The sequence below is a fragment of the Phoca vitulina genome, unplaced genomic scaffold (genome assembly GCF_004348235.1).
Source record: "Phoca vitulina isolate PV1807 unplaced genomic scaffold, GSC_HSeal_1.0 scaffold30, whole genome shotgun sequence".
Taxonomy (NCBI): Eukaryota; Metazoa; Chordata; class Mammalia; order Carnivora; family Phocidae; genus Phoca; species Phoca vitulina.
Window position 1 is genome coordinate 19,888,277 of NW_022589733.1, and position 26,635 is coordinate 19,914,911.

General features: G+C 38.0%; 1 protein-coding gene across 10 annotated transcripts in view; it reads left to right on the forward strand.

The window, feature by feature from the left end:
• Positions 1-24,752, forward strand: part of NFAT5 (nuclear factor of activated T cells 5) — a 182,887-nt gene extending 158,135 nt beyond the window's left edge. For 6 of the 10 annotated variants that reach the window (XM_032424469.1, XM_032424472.1, XM_032424474.1 and 3 more), the window contains 5 exons: positions 4,788-4,871; positions 12,033-12,181; positions 12,890-15,368; positions 16,253-16,496; positions 16,931-24,752. In XM_032424469.1, the coding sequence (XP_032280360.1) occupies positions 4,788-4,871; positions 12,033-12,181; positions 12,890-15,368; positions 16,253-16,488 (2,948 nt within the window). In that variant the 3' untranslated portion in view covers positions 16,489-16,496; positions 16,931-24,752. The remainder of the gene's footprint in view (positions 1-4,787; positions 4,872-12,032; positions 12,182-12,889; positions 15,369-16,252; positions 16,497-16,930) is intronic. The other 4 variants (XM_032424473.1, XM_032424475.1, XM_032424479.1 and 1 more) reach the window with 2 other exon arrangements.
• Positions 24,753-26,635: the final 1,883 nt, after the last annotated feature.

A 26,635-nucleotide genomic window follows, 5' to 3' on the forward strand; every position in this document is an offset into this window, starting at 1 on the left:
GTCAAATAAATAAATAAATTCTTTAAAAAAAAAAAAAGATTCTCTCTTTCCCTCTCCATCTGCCCTTCCCCACATCCCCGCTCACACACTCTTTCTCTCTCTCTCTCTCAAAAAAAAAAAGGAAAAAAAAAAAGAATTTTTTGCCTACATTCATTTAGTTGCCTAGAGAAGAAAAGCCTTTTCCTGGCAAAAGTAGGGAGAACATTTTGGAAAATGAAATTCTTCACCTATTCCACTGACCTAGGCTTAGTTTCTGTCATGTTTACCATTGGTTCAGTTCATTCCAGTCTCAGGCATACTTCAGAACTAGCAGTTCTTCCATGTTTTTAAGCTTATCATTTATGTTATTCCCAAATAGTTCAGGATTCAGTGAGGTACAAATTGAATAATGGTGGCCAGGGGAAAAAAAGCCCTGGCAAGAAAAAGCGATGGAAACAGTAGCTAAGACAGAGTTATATCTAGTCCTGATAATTACTTTCTATCACTTAATGTATCTCTCCCCTTTTTAATTTTTTTCTTTTTTTTTGTTTTTTAAAGATTTTATTTATTTATTTGACAGAGAGACAGCGAGAGAGGGAACACAAGCAGGGGGAGTGGGAGAGGGAGAAGCAGGCTTCCCGCTGAGCAAGGAGCCCAATACTGGACTTGATCCCAGGACCCTGGGATCATGATCTGAGCCAAAGGCAGACGCTTAACGACTGAACCACCCAGGCGCCCCTCTCCCCTTTTTAAAAAATCATGTCTGAATTTCACAGCATTTGCTCATTATCCACCAGTTTGCTACAAAAGTATGCCACCGTATATAGCATTAATGAAATTAATATTTGTTTCAGAATAAAAGACCAGCAGTAAAATTTTCAGACAGGAAAAGGCAAAGTTTAGAAATGATATACTGGTTTCAACAAAAATAGGAAAGAGAAGATACTCAAAAGACCAAATATTTGATTGTTTTCTTTCTAGGAAGGTCTCAAAAATCCAAGAAAGTTTGACTTAAAACTAATGGTAGTTAAAGCATTTTAGTAACTGCTAATTACTTAAATAGTGGCATTTAATATTTTTTGTGAAGAGGAGCTTACTCATGTGGGGAGAAAGCTGGCATAATTGATACAGAAGAACATTTTTCCTAATGAGCTTCTCTATCATCTGTGTGGGAAGGGAAGAGGGAAGTGTGTATGTGTGGTCAGGGAATAGCCTTAAAGGTTTTGCGGTCCTGAAAATACTGAGGTTCTGTGGTTGTTTGTTTTTATTAATTATGAAGAACATCAGGACTTTGAAGTGCTTAGCATTAGCACTAAGAATCCTCATTTCTTAGTGATACATGCTGATGATTAGAAATCTCCCTTTGAAAAATTGCCAGATAAAACAGCTTTTAAGTCTTCTGCATATACTACTTGGCTATCTTTGGCCACATTTAGGCAATCATTAACATATGTTTATTCTTTTAAGTTTTCCCTTTCATATTTTGTATTCAGTAGATAGCAATCGCTCTCAGAAACTCTTAATAAAATAAATACATAGTATGCAAGTTGTAATAGGACCTCATGCTTCAGTTTCTGCCTTTATGTTATAGCTAAAGAATCTTCCTATAATTTCACTTTTTTATGTTTTATAAAATATAATATTTTCAGGTGTACGTGAGAAAGAATATGATTTTAGGAAAACTTGGTTATAGAAAATTTGCACTATCTCATTATGATAAGCCAATTGCTGTTGTGATTCATCTGGGGACTGTGGTTAAACATTTGAATATTCATGATGTGTAATTATAACAGCAAAAACTAGGCCTACCCTAATATTCGCAAGTCAACGTAGAAATGGCGATATTATACTATTTGTCTAAATATTTAAAAGTTATAATTAAACTAGCAAATTAAATATATCCTATCCTCCTAATTTGACTAAGATACTTTCATATCAACCTAGAAGACGAGATTTGAATTTAGGATTATCAGAATGCTTGGGAGTTCCAAGCCGAATGTGGTAAAATGAGGAAAGAGGGTTCCCACCCTGCCAGCCTTCTTTTCCCTTTCTTTTTTTTTTTTTTTTAAGATTTTATTTATTTGAGAGAGAGAAAATGGGAGAGAGAGAGCATGAGAGGGGGGAGGGTCAGAGGGAGAAGCAGACTCCCTGCTGAGCAGGGAGCCTGATTTGGCCTCAATCCCTGTACACCAGGATCATAACCTGAGCCAAAGGCAGTCGCCCAACCAACTTTCCCTTTTTTAGCTTCATTCTATACCTAGACAGTGCACCAAAAGTGCTTCTAAGCTCTGTCCACTCTGTAGGCCTAAGACTATACACATAGTCTAAAATAGTTATGCAGAAAATTTGGAGATCTTGGGTACTTGGTACATGGTCTAAAAGTAGGATTGAGGCAAGGGTTTAACATAAACTGGCTCTGCACACTTTGCCAGACAAGAGCCCCTCTAAAGCCCTCTGAGTCTAGTATTGCTAAAAAATACATTGCATCTGTATGTTCTCAAGCATTTAGATACTTTGCAAGGCCATAAAACTTTGTTTCATTGCTAGTTAGTCCCCAAAGCTTTTACTTCAGTCTATTAAGACACATAAATCACATTAGCTATTTTTTGTGGTGACTCAGCATTGGTGATTTCTGTAAGAAATGAGGGATATAATATTTATTCATTTTTTTGTTGCTCTAACAACGACTGACTGAAACTTAATTTTTAAAGTCAAAATTTAGGGGCGCCTGGGGGCTCAATCTGTTGGGCATCTGCCTTCAGCTTGGGTCATGATCCCCGCTGAGCGGGGAACCTCTTTCTCCCTCTCCCTCTGCCTGCCGCTTTCCCTGCTTATTCTCTCTCTCCCTGTCAAATAAATAAATAAAATCTTTAAAAAAGAAAAAAAGAGTCAAAATTTAAAGTGTTTTCAAAGATTAGTTTCTATTTTAAAATCTGTAATTGTTGGGGCACCTGGGTGGCTCAGGTGGTTAAGCGTCCAACTCTTGATTTCAGCTCAAGTTATGATCTCAGGGTCATGAGATCAAGCCTGAGTCAGGCTCCATACTGGGCGTGGAGCCTGCTTAAGAGAATCTTAATTCTCTCTTTCCCTCTGCCCCTCCCCACCCCACTCACACAGGCGCTTTCTCTAAATAAATAAATAAAATCTGTAATTGCTAGAATTAATGTTATGCTTTAAAACTGTCTGTGGATTTCTTTTCCATTCAATTCCCTATATGTCATTTGTTGGACTTCCTATGTCGCACACTAAGATAAATTATTTAACTTCATTCTTAGATGTGTACGTTTTGTCTTTTTATTCACAATTAACTAGCTCTTTATAGTCTCTTTATCATTTCACATTGTCATGTCAAAAATAAGAAATAGGAAATAAGGTGGGGTTCCTGGCTGGTTTAGTCAGTAGAACCTAACACTCTTGATCTTGGGGTTGTTAGTTTAAGGCCCACATTGGGTATACAGTTTACTTAAAAATGAATACATAATTAATAAAATTTTAAAAGAAATTGAAAGTAAGGTGACTCAGTTCCTATTCTGAATAAGTTAGGGAATATAAATACATTGAAAAATAGAAATTAAAATATTTAAATAAAATTATTGTATAGGCATTTTAAGCAAAAACTTGGAATTTATGGGGCGCCTGGGTGGCTCAGTCGTTGAGCGTCTGCCTTCGGCTCAGGTCATGATCCCAGGGTCCTGGGATCGAGCTCCGCATCGGGCTCTCCGCTTGGCGGGAAGCCTGCTTCTCCCTCTCCCACTCCCCCTGCTTGTGTTCGCTCTCTTGCTGTGTCTCTGTCAAATAAATAAATAAAATCTTTAAAAAAAAAAAAAAACTTGGAATTTATTTAACTTTATCATTTCAGAACTTAACCCTGTTCTTAGGCCCATTAAATTTTAAGTTGCCATAGTAGCTGTAGTTGATATGACTAGATGTAATAGTCCAGCAATTCTCCATTAATAATATACAAAGATTATTTTTTCCAAGTCTTTACAAAAGGAATAATCATAATGTTATAGATTCTATATGTTCATCACAGCTTTTTTAAAATTTAGTTCAATTAATTGACCAATGTTTCTCAATCAATATTTTTTAATCATTTATGTAGATGAATGGTGAATTTTTGTTACCTGTTATTACAGTATATTTGATAATTTTTAAAAGTTTCATGTCTGTTTTGGGCACCTGGATGGCTCATTCAGTTAAACCGGCATCCGACTCTTGATCTCAGCTCAGGTCTTGATCTCAGGGTTGTGAGTTCAAGCCCTGCATTGGGCTCCATGCTAGCATGGAGCCTACTTAAGGAAAAAAAAAAAGTTTCGTATCAGTCTTCTACTTATATCATCAGTGTGAATACTGTTACAAGAAGGATTTTTTTAAGTTGCTGTTGCTTTTGTTTTCATAAGTGAGCATGTACTACTGCCCATTTGGTTGATGGATTTTAGGGCATAAATTGGTGGTTATAAAAACTCATTCTTGGGGCGCCTGGGTGGCTCAGTCGGTTAAGCATCTGCTTTCAGCTCAGGTCATGATCCTGGGGTCCTGGGATTGAGCCCCACATCGGACTCCTTGCTCAGCGGGGAGCCTGCTTCTCCCTCTGCTTGCCGCTCCCCCTCCTTGTGCTCTCTCTCTTACAAATAGATAAATAAAATCTGTTAAAAAAAAAAATCCTCATTTCTGCTTAGATTTTCTGCTAAACAAATAATTTAATAATGTTTTATGGGAAATATTTCAATTAAAGATTTTTAAGATACACTTTTTTTTTAGGAAAAGTTTAAATACATCCATCTTTCTATTTTGTTTTGCTTTTATAGCAGCAGCTGGTGCTTTGAATGTAAATGTGAAGAAAGAGATATCTAGTCCTTCAAGACCTTGCTCTTTTGAAGAGGCCATGAAAGGTACCAAGTCGATTCTTTCCAAAAATTATAAATAGGTGATCCTATTTATTTTGTCTAGCAACTCTTACTTATTTTGTTTTCTCTTATGTACTTGGAACACTTAGCAAGGTATCTTCCATATCACAAAATAAATATTTGTTTAACTTTATTGAATGCAGAAACTTGTTTCCCAACTTGATATTTCCCTTTATTCACCATATGAAAAAACTGTTTTAAAGCATATGTTGGAGTAGAGGAGATTTTTTTTTTTTTTAATGTTTTTCATTCCCCAGTGTTAGAAATGTTAAAAGTATAAAATACAAAGTTTTTGTAAAATAGAATCTATAAAACTTCTTGCTACCAAAATTAGTACTTGACATTGAAATTTTGAAACTGAAGAGACCAAAATTTGAACTATTTTGAAAAAGTTCAACATTTGAAAAGTTTCTTTAGGTTTTTTAGTTATCATTCTTCCTTCTGACATCTTTATTTACTCCCTGCCAATCCCAAGAAACAATGAAGATATCTTCAGGATGTTATAATGTAACATAGATTAGATCTTCCTTCCTTCTTCCTTCCTTCCTTCCTTCATTCCTTCCTCTCTCTTTCTTTTTCTCTCTCTTCCTCTCTTTCCTTTTTTTTTTTTCCAGCTTGCAAACTTTACTCTGTGTCCAGCCTATAGTACCTTGGGTGGTGGGGGGGCCAGAATGGAGTAAATTTTTTTCTTAAGAGATTTCTAACACAACTAGATACTCAGTGGTGATTTCTTTTTGCCATTATATATGAAGATGTCAATTACATAATGGCCATTGATTTATTATAATTCTAGCCTTTATTTATATTTTTCTGCCATGAAATTCATGAGTTAAATCAAATTAAATTTTAAAATTAAAAATACTTAATCAAATACAATGGATTTTTTTATATTGTCAGTGGTAAAATTCAGCATTCATATACATAACATAGAATAGTTAGTATAATAGTATAGCTTGTCATTTAATTTCTGAACATGAACACTTCTAGAGTAGATTAGTGAGGAATTATGCAATAGTAAGTAAACTGCCAAATTTATCTGATTCAACTACAGGAAAATTTACAAATCTGTATAATGGATAACCATAGCTTACATTTATCACATGTATATTAAGTGCTAGGCAATATGCCATACTCTTTACTGGCACTATCTCATTTAATCTTCCAAACTCAATGAGGTAGGTAATTTATTATTCTCATTTCACAGATGAAGAAACCAGAGTTCCAGAGAGGTTAAATAATTTGCCCAAGGTCACTTAGCTAGTGTTAAAAAAGGATAGGTTGTGGGATGCCTGGGTGGCTCAGTTGGTTGAGCGGCTGCCTTCGGCTCGAGTCATGATCCCGGGGTCCTGGGATCGAGTCCCACGTTGGGCTCCTTGCTCGGCGGGGAGCCTGTTTCTCCCTCTGCCTGCTGCTCCCCCTGCTTGTACTCTCACTCTCTCTCTCTTTAGCAAATAAATAAATAAAATCTTTTTTTAAAAAAGGATAGGTTGAGCTCTAGTGAATAAGGTAACACATCTAAGCAAAAATAATTAAAACCATGTTTATTAAATGAATAAATCCATAATTAATGAATCATTAAAGAAAGTCAGAGATATTTGTGGTCTATTTTTTGCCAACTTTGCCATCCATGCTTTTCTCCAAAACTTTTTGATGGTACTTTCATAGAGTATCAGACTGATGGGACACTAATCTAATCCAGTGTGGAATTTCTCATACAAGATAATGAGTTGAAGGTTAAAAAGTTTTAGCTGTCACATTTAAGTTTTAGTAATAAATGATTTAGTCGTTTGATCAAAATCTTAAAAGGCTAAAACAAATGGATAAGAAACAAACACACACATGTTATTTTTCACAGTTCAAACCTTATCTTGACAGTTTTATCAAGTGAAACCATGGTAAAATTTTTTTTGACAATAGAAAATGAAATTGAATACTCATTGATTTAAATTTTTCACTTGTCAGGGATGCCTGGGTGGCTCAGTCGGTTAAGCGGCTGCCTTTGGCTCGGGTCATGATCCTAGGGTTCAGGGATGGAGTCCCATATCGGGCTCCTTGCTCAGTGGGGAGCCTGCTTCTCTGTCTGCCTACTCTGCCTGCTGCTTCCCCTGCTTGTGCCCTCTCTGTCTCTCTGACAAATAAATAAATAAAATCTTAAAAAAAAAAAGATTTAAATTTTTCACTTGTCATTTTTTTTTTTAAGATTTTATTTATTTATTTGACAGAGAGAGAGAGCGAGAGCAGGAACACAAGCAGAGGGAGTGGGAGAGAGAGAAGCAGGCTTCCCACAGAGCAGGGAGCCCAATACGAGGCTTGATCCCAGGACCCTGGGATCATGACCTGAGCCGAAGGCAGATGCTTAACAACTGAGCCACCTAGGTGCCCCTTTCACTTGTCATTTTAAATGGAATATCATTATTTGGAGATTCCTGATCAATGAAGAAAAAATAGTAGCTTTCAGAACCAGCAGCTTTCCTTGACATATGGCTTATTCTTATGATCCCTTGAAATCAGAGCTTTAGTATAATGGTGTCATCTGAGAGATTTAATTAAGTATACTTTAATGAGGAAGACTGAGCAACATAAATGACTTTTAAATTTGTGTTCTGGCAGGAATCTTCCAAGTAACATTCTTATAAATAGCCATCAATTACATTAAGATTTAGAACTTGATAACCAGGGGCACCTGGGTGACTCAGTCGTTAGGCGTCTGCCTTCAGCTTGGGTCATGATCCCAGGGTCCTGGGATCGAGCCCCGCATTGGGCTCCCTACTCTGCGGAAAGCCTACTTCTCCCTCTCCCACTCCCCCTGCTTGTGTTCCCTCTCTCGTGGTCTCTCTCTCTCTGTCAAATAAAATCTTTAAAAAAAAAAAAAAAAAGAACTTGATAACCAAATAATGATATTATTGAAAGCTTTTGCTTTAAAGTAAGTTTCTAATTCTTTAGAGAGGGTTTGGAGAGAGTGGGTGGAGAGTAAGGAGGATAACTGCTCAGCTCACTCAGTGAGATATTAAATCTAGAGCCAGAATATCACGATTCATTTTTGGTTTTACTCAACTGTGTATATATTCTCAACACAAAAGTAATACAAGTTAGGGGCGCCTGGGTGGCTCAGTTGGTTCAGCGACTGCCTTCGGCTCAGGTCATGATCTCAGGGTCCTGGGATCGAGCCCTGCATCGGGCTCCCTGCTCGGCAGGAAGCCTGCTTCTCCCTTTCCCACTCCCCCTGCTTGTTGTGTTCCCTCTCTCGCTGTCTCTCTCTCTCTGTCAAATAAATAAATAAAAATCTTAAAAAAAAAAAAGTAATACAAGTTAAATAATATCAAGTGTATAGTATAAATTACTATTAACAATTTCTTGAGCATATTTCCGGGAAGTTTTCTGTATCTATGTAGGGACAGGTAGACATGAGGGGACACTCTAGAAAGATGGCTCAGTGATACAGGTTTAGGACCCAGGGATAAAGTATAGTTGACCCTCGAATAACACAGGTTTCAACTGCGCAGGTCCACTTATATGCCGATTTTTTTCAATAAATATAGTGTATTTCCCTATGATTTTGTTAATAGCCGCCTTTCTCTTAGCCTACTTTATTGTAAGAAAACAGTATATAATACATATAACATATAAAATATGTGGTAATCAACTCTTTATGTTATTGGTTAGGGTTCTGGTTAACAGTAGGCTATCAGTAGTTAAGTTTTGAGAGAGTCAAAAGTTCTATGTGGATTTTCAACTGTGTGTCATGATGAGTGCCTCAACCCCCACATTGTTCAAGGGTCAACTTGTATTGATGTGCATTCTCTTAGTTTCGGCTTTGTAAGGAGTGGATGAGTATGTAATAGTTGAGAGCATATACTTTTCTCTAACTGGTTTTAGCTATGTGGAAAGGTTTAGGAGCGTGAAGGAACCATATCTCAATCTCATTTTACAGGTGAATAAACCAAGGCTTAGAGAAGTTAAGTGATTTGCTCAAGGTGACACAGCTCTTAACTGACAGAGCTTGCAACTTAGATTTCTCCCACACCTCTGGTTTTTCTACTCTATCATTTCTTCCCCTATAAATCTTAATCGATATTTTATTTATTTATTTATTTATTTATTTATTTATTTATTTATTTGAGAGAGCAAGAATGAGAGCGAGAGAGTACATGAGAGGGGGGAGGGTCAGAGGGAGAAGCAGGCTCCTCGCTGAGCAGGGAGCCCGATGTGGGACTTGATCCCGGGACTCCGGGATCATGACCTGAGCCGAAGGCAGTAGCTTAACCAACTGAGCCACCCAGGCGCCCTTAATCGATATTTTAAACAAGCATGTTTGTACTTGACCTAAATGCTGCTTGCTGTTAACAAACTTGTAGTAAAGATTGTTCTAAGTTTCAAAGATTATTTGGCATGGGTAGAACTGAACACTGTTTAAAAGTTGTTTGGCATAAATGGTCAATACCATTTTTCACAAATTCAAATTGATATTTGGATGGTTAAATATGTCTATCTTATTTACCTTGTGGATTTTCTGAATTGGCTTAAAAGTTCTCCCCTAGCCCTTACATAATACACAGACTTCACATGTTTGATTTTTTTTTTCCCCTCCTTCACTAAAATGTAATTTCTGGGCAGTAGGACTTTATCCATCTTAATCATCACTGGAACCTGAAACAGTGCCTGAAACTTTGTAAAGGATCATAAATATATAATGAGAATGTAGGAAGGAAAGATAGGATGACCTCTCTCAAGCCATTTAATATTGTTTACAGGTCCATTAAAGATATAGTTGTGGGTTCTGGGACATAATAGTATAGACTTACTTTTCCCTGTCCCTCCAGTCTAAATCTACCAAATTACCTTGGAAATAATTGAATAATCATAAAAGCACTTTGAAATACAGAGAGAATAAAGTGGACTGGCTAGGGACCTTAGAACTTGAAGATTGACACCAAGTGAGTTTCTTGGGTTTTCTTTTATCTACCTGAATTGGGCACCAGAGAAGTCTGTGACTCAGAACTGGCAACAGGCACAGAGAGAAAGAATAAGTCAATAAATGAGCATGAATAGCCTGCTCGCAAAGACTAGGAAAGGCAAAGACTAGCAGAGTCTTGGTGGGATGACTTATACCTAGTGACAGCAGCTGATCCACTAGCAAAATTTGGGGGCTAACTCATCCCCCACCACATGTATAATAGCAACAACAGAACTTGATATGGTCAACCTACCCCATGCCTCACACCTGCCAAGTAGCAGTGGGCCCGATGTACTAACAGTAAAACCAAAGAGGGCCCAAATACAGGCTTCACATAAACCAGAAGCAGCAGGTCCGTCTGTCCTGTGTCACAGGATCAAAATAGGACACTAGCAATGGTCTTTCAAATTGTCATGTGAGATGGGTCTAAAATACTTTTAAATGCCTGCCTTGTGCATGATCTGAAGTTTTGTCTCAGTCAAAATTGGATTGTGAGTTGCATTAAATCTGGGTGAAAATAGGTCTGAGAACTCAAGAGGAAATGATCCATTTTTCGAAGTAATAAAGTATAGAATATCAAAAGTTAAATGAGCACTTTCCCCTCCCTCAAGATAATCAATTCCCACAGTTGTTTTTCGCCAGTTAGCTGTGAGACAAGTTGAAGTAAGACCAGTAAATTTCAAATATTTTTAAATCAAATTATTACAAAGGTAGCTATCCTGTTAATGTACCATATGCCATTTTTTTAAATAAAGATTTTGTTTATTTGACAGAGAGAGAGACAGCGAGAGAGGGAACACAAGCAGGGGGAGTGGGAGAGGGAGAAGCAGGCCTCCCGCTGAGCAGGGAGCCCGATGCGGGGCTCGATCCCAGGACCCTGGGATCATGACCTGAGCCGAAGGCAGACGCTTAACGACTGAGCCATCCAGGGGCCCCTGCAGCTTTGCTATTAATCATGTAGTTCCCGGAGGTTTTTTATTGATTCTTTCTGATTTTCTGCATAAATAATCATGTCTTCTGTGAACAAACACAGTTTTATTTCTCTCTTCCCAATCTGTTCCTTTTTATTTCCTTTTCTCATCTTATTGCATTAGTTAGGACTTCCAGTATGGTGTTGAAAAGCAGTAGTAGGGGCCACCTGGGTGGCTCAGTTGGTTAAGCTACTGCCTTCGGCTCAGGTCATGATCCTGGAGTCCCAGGATCGAGTCCCACATCGGGCTCCCTGCTCAGGAGGGAGTCTGCTTCTCCCTCTGACCCTCCCCCCTCTCACGTGCTCTCTCTCTCTCTCTCATTCTCTCTCCCTCAAATAAATAAATAAAATCTTTAAATAACAATAATAATAATAATAAATAAAAATAAAAGAGAAATGTGCTGGGGTACCTGGGTGGCTCAGGAGGTTAATCATCTGCCTTTGACTCAGGTCGTGATCCCAGGGTTCTGGGATCCAGCCCCACATCGGGCTCCCTGCTCAGTGAGGAGTCTGCTTCTCCCTGTCCCACTGCCCCTCCCTCCCCCTCCCCCTGCTCATGCTCTCTCTCTCTCTTTCTCTCTCTCTTTCGTGTGTGCTTTCTCTCTCTCAAATAAATTAATAAAATCTTTAAAAAAAAATGAAAGAGAAATGTGCTCATGTGTCAACTTAGCATATACAAGTTTTCTAAGACATTAAGTTAGAAAAGCAAAGTCTATCTGGCGCCTTGGTGGCATATTCTAATGAGACACTTGAGTTTTGTTGAGGAGAGAAATGTTCAAACAATCCTATAGCCCTTAAAATGTTTTAACTTTATGCAGCCAGGCAACCATATGCTAAGGGGAGAGTTGTAATTGAGTAGCTTTAACCTGGATATTTCTAAGCTGTATCCTATAATATATTGTGGTCGTGTTGATTAGTGTAATTCATGGTACCTTGAAAGGGCCCTGAGGGATATAGCTTGATAATTGAACTGCGTAACCTTGTTGTTATTTAACCCAGTCTCAGGCTCCTATCAGAAGTCCTCAAGCCACTGCTACTTCAAAAAAAGGGAGGACACATTTTGATAACTCCAGTTTTATATCTCATGCTGCCAGCATAGCATGAAAAAATAGACATTTAAATCATGACTAAGAGTCAGCATATTGTAGAATGAAATAGTTGATGATGTTAGTGATTTTAAACTTTTCTTTCTTTTTGTGTGTGTGTGTATGTGTGTATACAGCAATGAAAACTACTGGTTGTAACTTAGATAAGGTAAATATTCTTCCTAATGCTCTGATCACTCCACTCATATCAAGCAGTATGATTAAGAGTGAAGATGTTACTCCAATGGAAGTAACAGCAGAAAAAAGATCTTCCCCTATTTTTAAGGTGAGTTACATTGATTAGTGCCCCACACCTTCATCTCAGTTATAAAAATTGCTAGTTTGATTTCTTTTCCCCGTGTTTGTGCTTTTTACTTTTCCTGTTTCTTTCACATGTGTTTCTCTGTAGATGCAGTTAATGAGTTTTGCTTTTCAGAGTGATTTAAAATGCTAATAAAATAGCCTGCAAAGTGACTTCCAATATACCTTGATAAGGGAAGAATTAATGTTAGCTAGACCTGTGGGATGTGGGATATTAATGAAAGTACAGGTTTAGTATTTTCAGAATTGGAGACATTTTTATTTCCTTTTTTCCCCCAGTCTTTTTCTATAACTCCCTTTCCCTTTTTTACTTATTCTTTTCCCTCCAAAATGTTACCAGTGATCCACAAGATGGAGGTATTTTTAAGTTTACTATTACTTGATGAACTATAGAATTAATGTGTTCTTCCTGTCCTAAGCACATCAATAACTGATTATTGAAGTTTTTTGTTTGGCTCTCTTTGCTTATAACATTTATTAAAAAGATATCCTAATGACCGATATCATGGTATCACTGAGAATCCTAGTCTTAACCCGTTTCCCGAAAAAATAATGTAGAGTGGAAAACCGGTCCTGCATATACATATGTTTTTAGAATAATAATTTTTGAAGTACCATATGAGTTAATTTAATGTTTACATAGACATATCATTTGGGGATTTTTATTTTTTAGACTGCAAAGACAGTTGGATCAACTCAACAAACGTTAGAAAATATCTCTAACATGGCAGGAAGTGGGTCTTTTTCATCATCATCCTCTTCCCACTTACCTTCTGAAAATGAAAAGCAGCAGCAGATTCAGCCCAAGACATACAACCCAGAGACCCTGACAACCATCCAGACACAGGACATTTCGCAGCCTGGTACCTTTCCAGCCGTTTCTGCTTCTAGTCAGCTGCCCAGCAGTGAGGCACTGCTACAGCAGGCTCCCCAGTTTCAGACCAGAGAGACTCAGTCTCGAGACGTCCTGCAGTCAGATGGGACAGTGGTTAGCTTGTCACACCTGACTGAATCATCCCAGCAACAGCAGCAGTCACCACTACAAGAACAAGCGCAGACTTTACAGCAGCAGATGTCGTCCAATATTTTCCCATCACCGAATAGCGTGAGTCAGCTACAGAACACGATTCAGCATTTGCAAGCCGGGAGTTTTACAGGCAGCACTGCTAGTGGCAGCAGTGGAAATGTTGACTTGGTCCAGCAGGTTTTAGAGGCACAACAGCAGTTATCTTCAGTTTTATTTTCTGCTCCAGATGGTAATGAGAATGTTCAAGAACAGCTTAGTGCAGACATTTTTCAACAAGTCAGTCAAATTCAAAATAGCGTAAGCCCTGGAATGTTTTCCTCAACAGAGCCAGCAGTCCATACTAGACCAGATAATTTAATAGCCGGAAGAGCCGAAAGTGTTCACCCACCGCCTGAGAACACATTATCCGGTCAACAGCAGCAACAGCAACAGCAGCAAGTGATGGAATCATCAGCTGCGATGGTGATGGAGATGCAGCAGAGTATCTGCCAGGCGGCTGCCCAGATCCAGTCCGAGTTATTCCCTTCACCTGCGTCAGCAAACGGGAACCTTCAGCAATCTCCAGTTTACCAGCAGACTTCGCACATGATGAGTGCGTTATCTACCAATGAGGACATGCAAATGCAGTGTGAATTGTTTTCTTCTCCACCTGCGGTTTCTGGAAACGAAACTACTACAACCACCACACAACAGGTTGCAACCCCTGGCACGACCATGTTTCAGACATCGAGTTCAGGAGATGGAGAAGAAACTGGAGCACAAGCAAAGCAGATTCAGAACAGTGTCTTTCAGACCATGGTCCAAATGCAACATAGTGGGGACAGTCAAGCTCAAGTTAACCTTTTTTCATCTACGAAAAGTATGATGAGCGTGCAGAGTAATGGTACTCAGCAACAAGGTAACGGTTTATTCCAGCAAGGTAATGAGATGATGTCACTCCAGTCTGGGAACTTTCTGCAGCAGTCTTCTCATTCACAGGCTCCACTTTTTCACCCTCCGAATCCTATCGCTGATGCTCAGAACCTTTCCCAGGACGCTCAAGGTTCTATCTTCCACAGCCCAAGTCCCATCGTCCACAGTCAGACTTCTACGACGTCCTCTGAACAAATGCAGCCTCCAATGTTTCACTCCCAGAGTACCATGGCTGTGCTCCAGGGCTCTTCTGTTCCTCAAGACCAGCAGTCAGCCAACCTATTTCTGTCCCAGAGTCCAATGAATAATCTTCAGAGTAACACAGTTGCCCAAGAAGAACAGATTTCATTTTTTGCCGCTCAGAACTCAATTTCTCCGCTGCAGTCAACATCTAACACTGAGCAGCAGGCTGCTTTCCAGCAGCAGGCTCCAATATCACACATCCAGACCCCTATGCTCTCCCAGGAACAGGCGCAGCCCTCCCAGCAAGGTATGTTCCAGCCTCAAGTGTCGCTGGGCTCCCTGCCTCCTAATCCAATGCCTCAGAACCAACAAGGAACGATCTTCCAGGCTCCGCGCTCAATAGTCGCCCTGCAGAGTAACTCCCCGTCCCAGGAGCAGCAGCAGCAGCAGCAGCAGCAGCAGCAGCAGAGCATTTTGTTCAGTAGCCAGAATACCATGGCCACGATGGCCTCCCAGAAGCAGCCACCACCAAACATGATGTTCAGCCCGGGTCAGAATCCAATGGCTAATCAGGAGCAGCAGAACCAGGCCATCTTTCACCAACAAAATAACATGGCCCCGATGAATCAAGAGCAGCAGCCCATGCAATTTCAGAACCAGCCTACGGTTTCCTCTCTTCAGAACCCAGGCCCTGCCCAGTCTGAGTCGCCACAAACCTCCTTGTTCCATAGCTCTCCTCAGATTCAGTTGGTCCAAGGGTCACCCAGTTCTCAAGAGCAGCAAGTAACACTGTTCCTCTCTCCAGCATCCATGTCTGCTTTGCAGACCAGTATGAACCAACAAGACATGCAGCAGTCTCCTCTTTATTCCCCTCAGAACAACATGCCCGGAATCCAGGGAGCCGCATCTTCACCTCAGGCGCAGGCAACTTTATTTCACAACACCACCGGAGGCACAATGAACCAACTACAGAATTCTCCTGGCTCATCTCAACAGACTTCCGGAATGTTCTTGTTTGGCATTCAGAATAGTAAGAAACTCTTTCTAATTTCTTATTTCTTAAATGTTATTGGTTGAAGTGGTCACATTATTACTATTTTTATTAAAAGGAAGCAAAACACAGGGGTCTTTTTTTTTTTTTTTTTAAGATTTTATTTATTTACTTGACAGAGAGAGACACAGCGAGAGAGGGAAGACAAGCAGGGGGAGCTGCGGGCAGAGGGAGAAGCAGGCTCCCCGAAGAGCAGGGAGCCCGATGCGGGGCTCGATCCCAGGACCCTGGGATCATGACCTGAGCCCAAGGCAGTTGCTTAACCAGCTGAGCCACCCAGGCGCCCCAAAACACAGGGGTCTTAAGAGCACAGATTATACTTGGAACTGAGTTCAAGTCCCAGCTATACCATTTATATTCCGTGAGATGGTGGACAAGTTACGTGACCTGCAAAAGCTTCAGTTTCCACCTCTTTAAATGGTGGTAATATTATGTACTTAATCGAAAAGGATATTGGGAGGACTAAATGTGGTCATGAATATAAATGAATGTGTTTGCCATTTTAATCTATAAACTTGAAAGGAAAATGAAGTAAGAATGACAGAAAATATCTCTGCCAATTAAAGCAAGTAGTTTCCAAGGAAGTAGAAACTCATCTTTAATATTTATATTCCAAGGAAAATGTGTAGGACTTACGATTAACGAAGCAAAGTTGTATCTGTATACCACTTAGAAGAGACCTGGGATGAATTTCAGTACCGTTTGGTGAAAACCTTTTTGGGGGCTGTCAGGTGCCTCCGTTCTAGTTCTCTTTTGAATAAGCACAATAATGAATTTCCCCCAGCAACTAATAAATATCTTCTTATGAATCTTAACAGAAAGTAACTAATCAGGTAGCTTCTCTATTTTAAATGTCTCTGCAGACTGTAGTCAGCTTTTAACTTCTGGACCAGCTACATTGCCAGATCAGTTGATGGCCATAAGTCAGCCAGGCCAACCCCAGAATGAGGGCCAGCCGCCTGTGACAACACTTCTTTCTCAGCAAATGCCAGAGAATTCTTCACTAGCATCCTCTATAAATGCCAACCAGAACATTGAAAAGATTGATTTGCTTGTTTCTTTGCAAAACCAAGGGAACAACTTGACTGGCACCTTTTAACTGGATGAGTAAGTATTGCATTTTGGCTTCTTTTTTTATTGAAAAGCATCGATAAATTGTATTATTCTTAACCAGATTTGTGTTTAAGTAATAACATCTTTTAGACCCTACTCTTTTGAAATATGGCTTTCTCACAAGATGATACTTTTTCGATCTGCATAAATTACTCTGAATGGTAACTTGTATTGTTAGTACTAGGCAATCCTTCTGGCTCTAAGTTTCTTTGCCGTGGAACGACAGAACATCCAATGAATGTACTATGTATTGGATATAATTATATCTCATTTCTCCCTTCCTCAAGAAATAAATACTGAGTCAGAAAAGTCTGTGGAAGTATCATTTATAATACTGTAATATACTTTGGGGTCATTCAGGGTAACGGGAAATTTCTGAATGCTTTCACTCCCTAGTGAGTTATATTCAACTTCTCCTTCTTTTTTAGAAATTCCATGAAGAAAATTCTGATTCCAAGATGTCCTGAGATTATGTGATTCCATGAGGATTTTTGAACTGTTACTTTAAAAACAAAGCAAAGTATGAAAAACTGTGATTGAGTAAATGGATAGATTTTACTCTTACTGCAAAAGAGCACATCTGTGCTGCCTATTGCAGTGATTAGCCACCATTGTTAACATCTTCATATTTTATATTCCTAATAACAGTGATGACTGAGAATCCTTTTGAGTTTCCAGCTGACAGAATTAATTGTTGCTATTTTCCTAGGCGCTATTTCTTTAAAAGTACAGTTTAAATCCAAAAGCTGGACTGCTCAGTTATTATTGCTATTAGAAGGTAATTCATAATGTCATGTTTACTTTTGTTCTTTATTCATATTTTCTTTCCTGCATTGTTTTAGTCAAGTAATGGCTTTTGAAAAAGGAAAGTTCAAATAGCAACTAAAACTTAAGGCTGTGATTTTTCAATATAAAAAGCACAGCTGTTGGCCAAAGTGAAGGAATCTTTTTTTCAGTTTTTATGGAGAAACTGAAGGGGTAACATTCTGACAAGTAAGCTGTATTAAGAGCTCTGCACATGTCAGAGACCTCTTTATTTATCACAAAGGCAGACAACACACAAAGTAGGAAGAATTGAAATGCTATTGATTTTATTTTTCAGAGAGTTGTTAATTCTCTGTTTCTCTCTTAAGGGGTTTAGCCATAACTGTGCATAGAAGAATAATTATCTTGCTCTATCAAAAAATGAAGGGGATAGTATGTGGTAAATTATGTTCTGATAGCCTCCTATGGCAGTTTAAAACTGACACAGCAATTTGAGTCTGCTTTCTTCTTACCCCAGTCGTGGACCGATGTTTCCTTTTTGTATTCATTTATATCCTTCTCCCCCTCTCCTTCACTTTATTTAGACAATTAGTAATATACTGCTAGCTCTGTGACCCTGTAGCAACTTAAAGGAAAAGGCCGCTTCGGTCTGGGGTAGCCCGGCAAGTCCTGCGCACAGGCAGGGGGGCTACCCTCAGGATTGAGGGAGCGGATTCCTGAGACACAAGAAACAATGCATTCATTTGTTTCCATGAACGGTGCTGTTCTGAAGTCTTCAAATTTCCCTCTAATAGGAAACAGTGTACATTTTAATTTAAAAAAAAAAAAAAGGCAAACTAAAATTTCTTGAAACATCACTTCTCCCTGAACTGCAGTGAGTGTAATTCACTTGTCACCTCAGTGCTTTACAGTTTGAAGTGGTCACTTATCTGATGGTTCCCACAAGCCTTAGGCTTTACAGGGTCATATCATTGACTTAAAATGAATTAACTTGTGTTACATCTATAGAGCAAAATTACACACTCCAGAATTTGCAGTTGTAGCATTAGTTATACAGTTCTGGGTGTTCTTGCCACCCATGGGATGCCTGCTTCTCACTACAACCTGTTGTCTGGACACATGCTTATGTCTGATTTTCCTTTTGGCATGTAGAAAGCTGTTAATACAGTTTAAGGCCAAATTGTGTGTGGCTTCTATATGTAGATAAGATGTTTTGGTATTCATGTCCCTTTCATTTGTTTTTTTTTAAGTGTACAAGAAAATAGCCTGTTAAATGATTGTTGAAGGCTACTTTTCTGTTTGTTTGTTTGTTTTTAATTTTTTTCTATCCTATACATTTAGTTGAACTTTGTAGAATTGTGGTGTTGGTTTTGTTTATATAGCCAGATTTTTTCCCCCTTTTTGTGGTCTTCCTTGGTTCTTTGAACGTGCTCTTCTTCTAATTTGTTTTTTCTCTCTGTTCTTATATATTCGTTCCTCCACCCCCAACCCTTTCTTTCTTTCTCTCTCTGATTGAGAGGCATTGAATTACGTTTTCAGTAGTACAGGCTTCTTGCCGATATGAAGGGAACTTTTCAGAAAGAGACCTACTCTGGGTCATTTACTTTTGAATACAGTTTTCAATCGTTCAAGTTTTGGATGGTTTATATCTAATGTGTGTTTCATTTTTTTGGAAAGCTATATTTTGTATTTAGGAAATGGTATACTATTTTGCTATTTGTACTGAGTGAGTACATTGGCATAAATATAGAAATTTATATATATACATATATATAAACTATTCTTTTTTTGCCACACATTTTTGTGGTAAATTTGTGAGTTTGTCTGATGTTCTACCACAACGTGGCGTCTGATAACAGTGAGGGGGGGTTTGTTATGTCTTTATTGAGTATTTAAGTATCTTTTGAAACAAATGACCTGTTCATCTGTGGCCATTCCATCGGGCAGTTCCTTGATGTTTTTAGTGGGCTAAAGGCAGCTTACTGTGTGTTTGCTGGATCTTTCACTCAGCAAAATGTTAGAGTAAGGAGACCCATCTAGGCAGTTGTGTCAAATGGTGTTTCACAAGAATGAGCCATTCAGTCCTTGCTCACTATATATTTAATATTTTATTGTTGTTATTGTTATTATTAATTGGCTTTCTGTATTCTATGCCTTTTATTTATGACACTAAAAAAATATCCCATGTTTGTAATTTTAATAACATTTTCCCCATCTTGTAATATCCAGAGCTACTTTATAAATTCTCTGAACCAAAAGCATTTTCCTCACTATATCATCTCTCCCCACCCCATCAGGAAAAATTACCCAATATAGTTCAGGTTATAAGAAGGACCAGCCACACAATCCAGTGCTTCAGTTTTAAAATGTAAAACTCTAACTGCAGAGGTATAAAGAGGTGGCTTACCCAGCAGGTATAAAAATAAGAAGTAGAAATAAAATACTGTAAGTTTATTTCTGAGTTTTCTGACTTTTTTCCTAAGAGATTACACAGGAGACTCAGGAAGTCTATTTGTTCACCGAGTTCCAATTAGAATGTTTGTTAATACTGCTCTGTGGATGAAGTGGTGGCAAGAAGACTGGCTTGTGTGCTGACTTCTGTTCTGTCATTTAGCAAGAGGCTTATCATTATAAAATGCTGATTGCCAATGCCAAGTCACCAGGGACCAATTTTCTGTTTTATAGTATCTAAGTTTAGAACAGAACATACACCTGAACTGTATGGTGGCTTGATTGGATGGAGGCAGAAAACCCAATTTTTGTTTTCATAAATTTTGTGGTTATTTATACAAGGGCTGTGCTATGCTACCATATTCTTATTCAATAATGATGAATTTTTTTTAACATTGTTTAATGTTCCTTACACCTAAAGGTCAATGTTAAGTACAGCATTCTGAATATTTGGTTGCAAAAAGCATTTGTCTTCTTATGAAGAGTTAGCTCAGTAGTCAGTGGTTGATACTTGTGCTAATAATACAATTTCCAGATTACTGTTACAACTTATAACTACATATGGGAGAGACTCCATGAGCCAGCGAAGGCCTTGGAAGCAACAATTAAATTTATTTATGGCAGAAGGACCTAAATAAACTATGAACCTTTTTTATTCCTTTATATTGTTACATTCAATTGCTCTTGCTTTTAGCAACTCACCTTAATGCTTGGAGCTTATCTGTGTGTGTGTGTGTGTGTGTGTGTGTGTGTGTGTGTGTGTGTTATTCATTATTGTCATTCCATTATATATCCACACCAACATGGGAGAAGATAACTAGAAGTCGTATTGGCTTCTGAGCTTTATCAGGTTACCTTTGTATTGTGCTGTTACTTAGTCAGTACAAGTCTGTTTTGCCAGTCTCTCTAGAACAGGTTTTCAAAGGGCTTTGTTCAGTATAAAAGCAGAATTAACGAAGGGTCTCCCTTCCTTCCTTTCTTTTCTTTTTTGGTAATATTGTATATGCTATAGTTGGAAATTTCATTATAGTGCATTTCTTGTCCATCACAACTTCAGTTAATCTGCCTAGGAAAAATCATGTCAAAGGAAATGAGAAAGAAATTGTATCTGAGTCCCTCTAGAACTAAGATAATTCCTTTTGACCATTTAAACTGTTTTGGACACTTGTTTTGGAAAAGTGAAATCTGTTTAGACAGATCAGTAATTAAAGATCAGAATTAAATGCGATAATAATCAAAGTCTCAAAATAAACATGACTTATACTCACAAGGAGTAATTTGAGAATTTTTCATTGTTCTCATGAAAATTTCTGTTCTAATACCTGTTTCCTAGTTAATTTTTTTTCTAATTAATTGAAAATTATATGAGGCCTGTTAGCTTTATGCTGCTTCATGACCACAGGCTTCATCCCTACCCAGTGCAGCCAGCCATGTTATATCTGTACACCTTTGGTTATAAGGAGGGACTCAGTGAAGACAGAGACGTATAGTTCAGCAGCGTTATTAGAAAAATAACTCAGAGTACATGCCTTAGTAAGTGAGGTTAGTAGAATCTCATATTAAAAAGAGGTTTTCTCCTCTGCTTATTTGTGTCACTAGACCTAAATCATGGACATAATGTTCATAATGCAGTAAATATCAGAGTAACTTAGTGTCACTTGTGAATTGTCCCAGTGCTCTACTTACTTCTTTAATCCCCATTTGTTTTCATGCCATTCTAGCCTCATTCATTAATAAAATTCTATTTTTACTCCACTTTCAGGAAATTTTTTTAAATTAATATTTTATATCAAGATCAAATACTTATGGAAAAGTGCCTTTTTACCATGATAGTGCCCCTTTCTTGTAATTTCATTTTTCACTATTGCCAAAAACAAATACACAAGTGATTTCACTAGGCCCCAACTTTAGTTTTTTCATTTAGCCATTCTTTTCTCCATTTTTCGATCACAGTAGAAAACAACTTCATAAATTTCTCCCTTTGGCGTAAGAGTAACAGAGAAGATACATTGCTAGAATTGTTCCTTTGAGGGATGATAAGTAATAGATTATAGAATTATACTGTTTCAGCTTTATATAAATGATCTAAATTTGTCTTCATCTTGACCAACTAATGATAGGTCTTATCTGAATGCTAATGAAAATTTTGTTATCTGTGAGACTCCATGTACACAAATGTTTGTAGTTAAATTTCAGGAAGGAAGTATTTAAAGCATCTTCTCTGATCTTACTTATTAGATGGATGAAAACCACATAGTTCAGGTAAAAGCTGGTAATGTCAACTTTTCTAACTAGACAAGGCCATGTAATTCATTGTAGTGCACCTCTTACCTGTCAGAACCTTTGTAATCTTTACGAAAAATAGTGTCAAAGGAAATAAAGAAGTTATTTTGGAATCCCGCTAGAACGAAGATAATGATTCCTTTCAACAGGATACAGTTGGATTGAGTGTCCCTCTGGTTTTTGTTAATTTTGCCTCTTTTGTAGCTCCTTACTGCAGTGGTGGTGTCTATCGAGAGAGCAGGATAGCAGTAGCTTGGGGATAGAGCTGCTTTCCCCGTGTGAGTATTTCTTTGACTTAGAGGCTCTGAAGACTGCAAAGCTTTATGCAGTATTCTTAATACCCTCATGATATTATGCACTTTAATCATTCCAAAGAAGTCAAGAATGCTCTGTGGTGATGATTCCTTCTTAATGAATACATTTAACTATTTATGTCCCTTTTTACTTTGGATAGCCAGCTGGGTGTAAGTGTTACATGAATATTTTCTAAAATGACTGTATAGTAGGACTTAAGACTTTGAAATGTAATTGACTATATGAGGAAATTATTACACTTCAGCAAATCATTTTAGAAATATTAAATGTTCAGCTTGCTAATCTATATGTTTGAGACTTAATTAAAACCAGCTCTCTTCCAGTATATTTTGTGTCATGTTTATAAGAACCTTGTAGTATATAATTTTCTACATAAACAGTATAAACCAGTGGTTTTCAAAGCCCACCAGCCAACGTCAGTATCACTTGGGAACTAGTTAGAAATGCAGATTTTGGGCCCTATCATAGACATACTGAATCAGAAACTCCGGCATGGGGCCTAGCAATCTGTGTTTTAACAAGCCGTTCAGGTGATTCTGATGTATGCTCATTTGAAAACCACTGGGGTAAGTGTTATACAGTAAGATCTAGAAATGTTCCCCCCCCCCCAGTCATACAAACAGTTATGTATATTGTTCTTTATGTAAATTCAGCTTAACCTGGTTATCCATAATCATTTATTGGCAATGATAATTTATTCTCAGTACTGCCTATAGAAATATAGTATGTTTTATATACATAAACAGTTTAGTTACTGATAATTCAGTTAACTTAGTTTGGCATTTTACTACCATGTACTAAAAAGTTTACATTAAATGACTGATTTAAATATATAGGTGCAATCTTCTATATTTCTTTTAATTGTTATGATATTTAAGTAGCTAAAACAATTGACGGGTGCTAAAGTCTCCTGTTTATCCATGAAATGGGTACATTATGGGCAGTGATATTACAAGCTTTCTTTTCATTGCCTCTTACTTTACCAGCAGACCACAATTTTGGTCTGGCTAGACCAACCCTCAGAACATCATTCCTTGTATTCATATTTGTATCTGAGATGTTAAACAAGATGGCTGGCCAGGTCCACAAAGCACCTTATTTAATTTCTTTTTTAAATAGATGAAACTTATTTAAAAGTAGCTTGGTTTGTATGAGAACTGATACAGTTAGCTATTCTTGGAACTTATGCTTCAGACAAGCATTATTTACTAAAATAGATATTGGACAAGCAGTGCATTATATAATCTGGGCACTTCTCCCTTCTCAATTGTATGCCTCATGGTGAATATAAACTAACAAGATAAGTAGATTTATCCATTCACTTTAATCTCCGTGTGTAATTCAGTACCTCCATAATTGCTGTAATCTTCCTTCCACTGTTTACAAATCACCCAATTAATTAACTCATGGAAGAAAAATGCACATTCAAAATAAAAATAATTGTATACTCACTTTATAAAAATCACCACTGCTGTCTTTGCTTAATCCTAGCAGTGGAAATGTAAGTGGCTTACTCTCCAAACCTTGGTGCTGGGAATACATGGGCAAACCGTGGGGAGATGCTCCAGGTACATTCCTCCTTTATGTTCCCTTTCCCCTCTTCCCCACTTTATTGCATAATATATTCCTGTATCCAAAGCATTCTACCACAATTCTATTTGACTCCAACTTGTAATATCTCTTTTAAAAGACCCGTGTTTAACCATATCATCCTTGCTCTCTTTCTTTCCCCAGAAGGAATTTGGTTTGAAATAGTTTATAGGGGTTGCTTCTTCTTTTAGCTGATGAACCTCAGGACAACACACACACATACACACACACCATCTCAGATGTTTGAGAGTGGCTTTGGAATCAGACTAATGCATCCAATAAAGAACTGTCCTGCACTGAAGTGTTTATGACTTTAGTAACTACAGACTGATTCCAGTGACATTGAGCTAATTTCTTTTGAGCTAATGAATGTATCTGCTCACCTTGTTCCCTTCTAATTGATAAGCTCCAAGTAGTGGCTACTTTTTTGGGTCAACTTTTACTGAGTTTTATTCACTTCTTTTACCTAGTCTTTTAATTAACATACTGCAAATATTTCATTAACAAGTGCTTTAGTTATCATTCTGCCATTTAAATTTTTTAATTTTATTTTATTTTGCTTGAGCACACTGGTCAACCACTGAACTGCCTTCTTCCATTGTCCTGCAATGATATAAGGATTACATTTTTGTGTATATGGCTTTCATAGTTGGGATTTCAGAGCACTGACACCAGATATTTTCAGTTTGTTCTGTGGGGGAATTTCATTTGCATCTATGTTTTTAGCTATCTGTGATAACTTGTTAAATATTAAAAAGATATTTTGCTTCTATTGGAACATTTGTATACTCGCAACTATATTTCTGTAAACAGCTGCAGTCAAAAATAAAACATTGAAAGTTTTCATTTTGCAGTGGGTAACTGTCTTTTTTCCTCAAACTTTGTGAATGAATCCATATCCATGAATGTCAGTTTTGAGCAACGTGAGTATGTGGCTGAAATTATAAAATCATTTGGAAAAGGTACGAAAATACAGATCTATTTTTGAGCATTTACTTTGTGCCTAGTAGTCTTCCCGGGCAGCATACAAAGTGACTCAGTGTGGTAGCAAATCATGTAGCACAGAGGTGATTTTGATAAAAACCAAATCTCCCCAGCCTTCAGTCAAACATCCAGAGGCAATAATCTCTTTTTGTTGTTCTTCATACATACATAAATTAGTGTTTACCAATATGTGGTGTCTATATAACATATCACTAGCAGTATTCAAAATGAGACATGAGTAAACATATATATGTCTATGTGCATTAGAAAAAAATCTATGTCCACCTACTAGACTCTGGGGAAATATAAGTGATATTAAAAACAAATATAGATGATACATAGATATCATGAATTTGATATATAAATAACTGAAACTTCAGAAGCAGTGCTTGGAACAGTATGCTTATACCTTATCACATATAGTCTGTGTCTGTTGACTCTATGAAAGTGACTGAATTCTCAGCATACCCAAACGTATACACACACGAGTTGTTTTAGGAGGCTGTATATATTTCAGCAATGCTGCCATTGTTCTAAATGTGTTTAAAAGTTGTCTTTTGGCCTTAAATGACTTCCAGCAGCACTGGAAAGGAGTGATAATGAAATGAAATTCCGTAAGTATAAATATCAAAAAGGGTGGCGGATGGGTTAGATGGGTGATGGGTATTAAGGAGGGCACTTGTTATGATGGGCACTGGGTGTTGTAAGTTAGGAATCACTGAATTCTACTCCAGAAACCAATACTGCACTGTATGTTAACGACCTAAAATTTTAATTTAAAAAAATTTTTTAAAAATAATAAAAGGGTAAAAAAAATTTAAAAATACATGGGTCCAAAAAACAGCCTGTGTGGGCAAAAGACTGATCTGAAGTTGAGGCTATACGTGGCTGCCAGGAAAGCTGATGCAATCCTGGGTTACATAATTGAAGTTACAGTGTCCAGAACAAGGGAGGTGGTTGTCCGGCTTTACTCCAGGCTGGTCAGAGTACTCCTCTGTCCTGTTGTAAGGAGCAAACATTCTCAGCAGCCATGGAATCGGGCCTGTAAGAGAATTGGAGCATCATTTATGCCTGCTCGGGACACAACAAGGACTCCAGAAGTATAAAAGTAGCTACAGTTTCTCAACAGCAACACTTAATGGTCTTGCTGTCAAGAAGAGTTATTCATTGCTGCTCTTGTGCCCTCTTCCATGGTGCCGCTGTCCCTGCTTCTGCTGAGGCAATACAGTGTAGTATTTAAAAGCATAGGCTCTTGAGTTTGCCCACCTCAGTGGAGTTCTTGGCTCCTGCACGTGCTGTTTAACCTCTGCATTCCTCCGTCTCCTTACTTACAAAGTAGAAATAAAAATAAAACCCTCCTCTTAGGGTTATTGCAAGAACTAAGTAAAGGGGCGCCTGGGTGGCTCAGTCGGTTAAGCGGCTGCCTTCGGCTCGGGTCATGATCCTGGGGTCTTGGGATCGAGCCCCACGCCTGGCTCCCTGCTCAGTGGAGAGCCTGCTTCTCCCTCTCCATCTGCCTGTCTGCCTACTTGTGCTCTCTCTCTATCTCTCTGTCAAATAAAAAAAAAAAACTTTAAAAAAAAAGAACTAAGTAAATTAATCCATGTAAAATTACTTAGTTCCTGGCACGCAGTAAGTGCCTAATAAGTGTTACCTTGTTTTAGTATTACTAGTCCTGACACTACTTAGCTATTCTGTCCCTTGTGCACTAGATCCCATATCCTTTTGTGCTTTGTTTTTTTCAA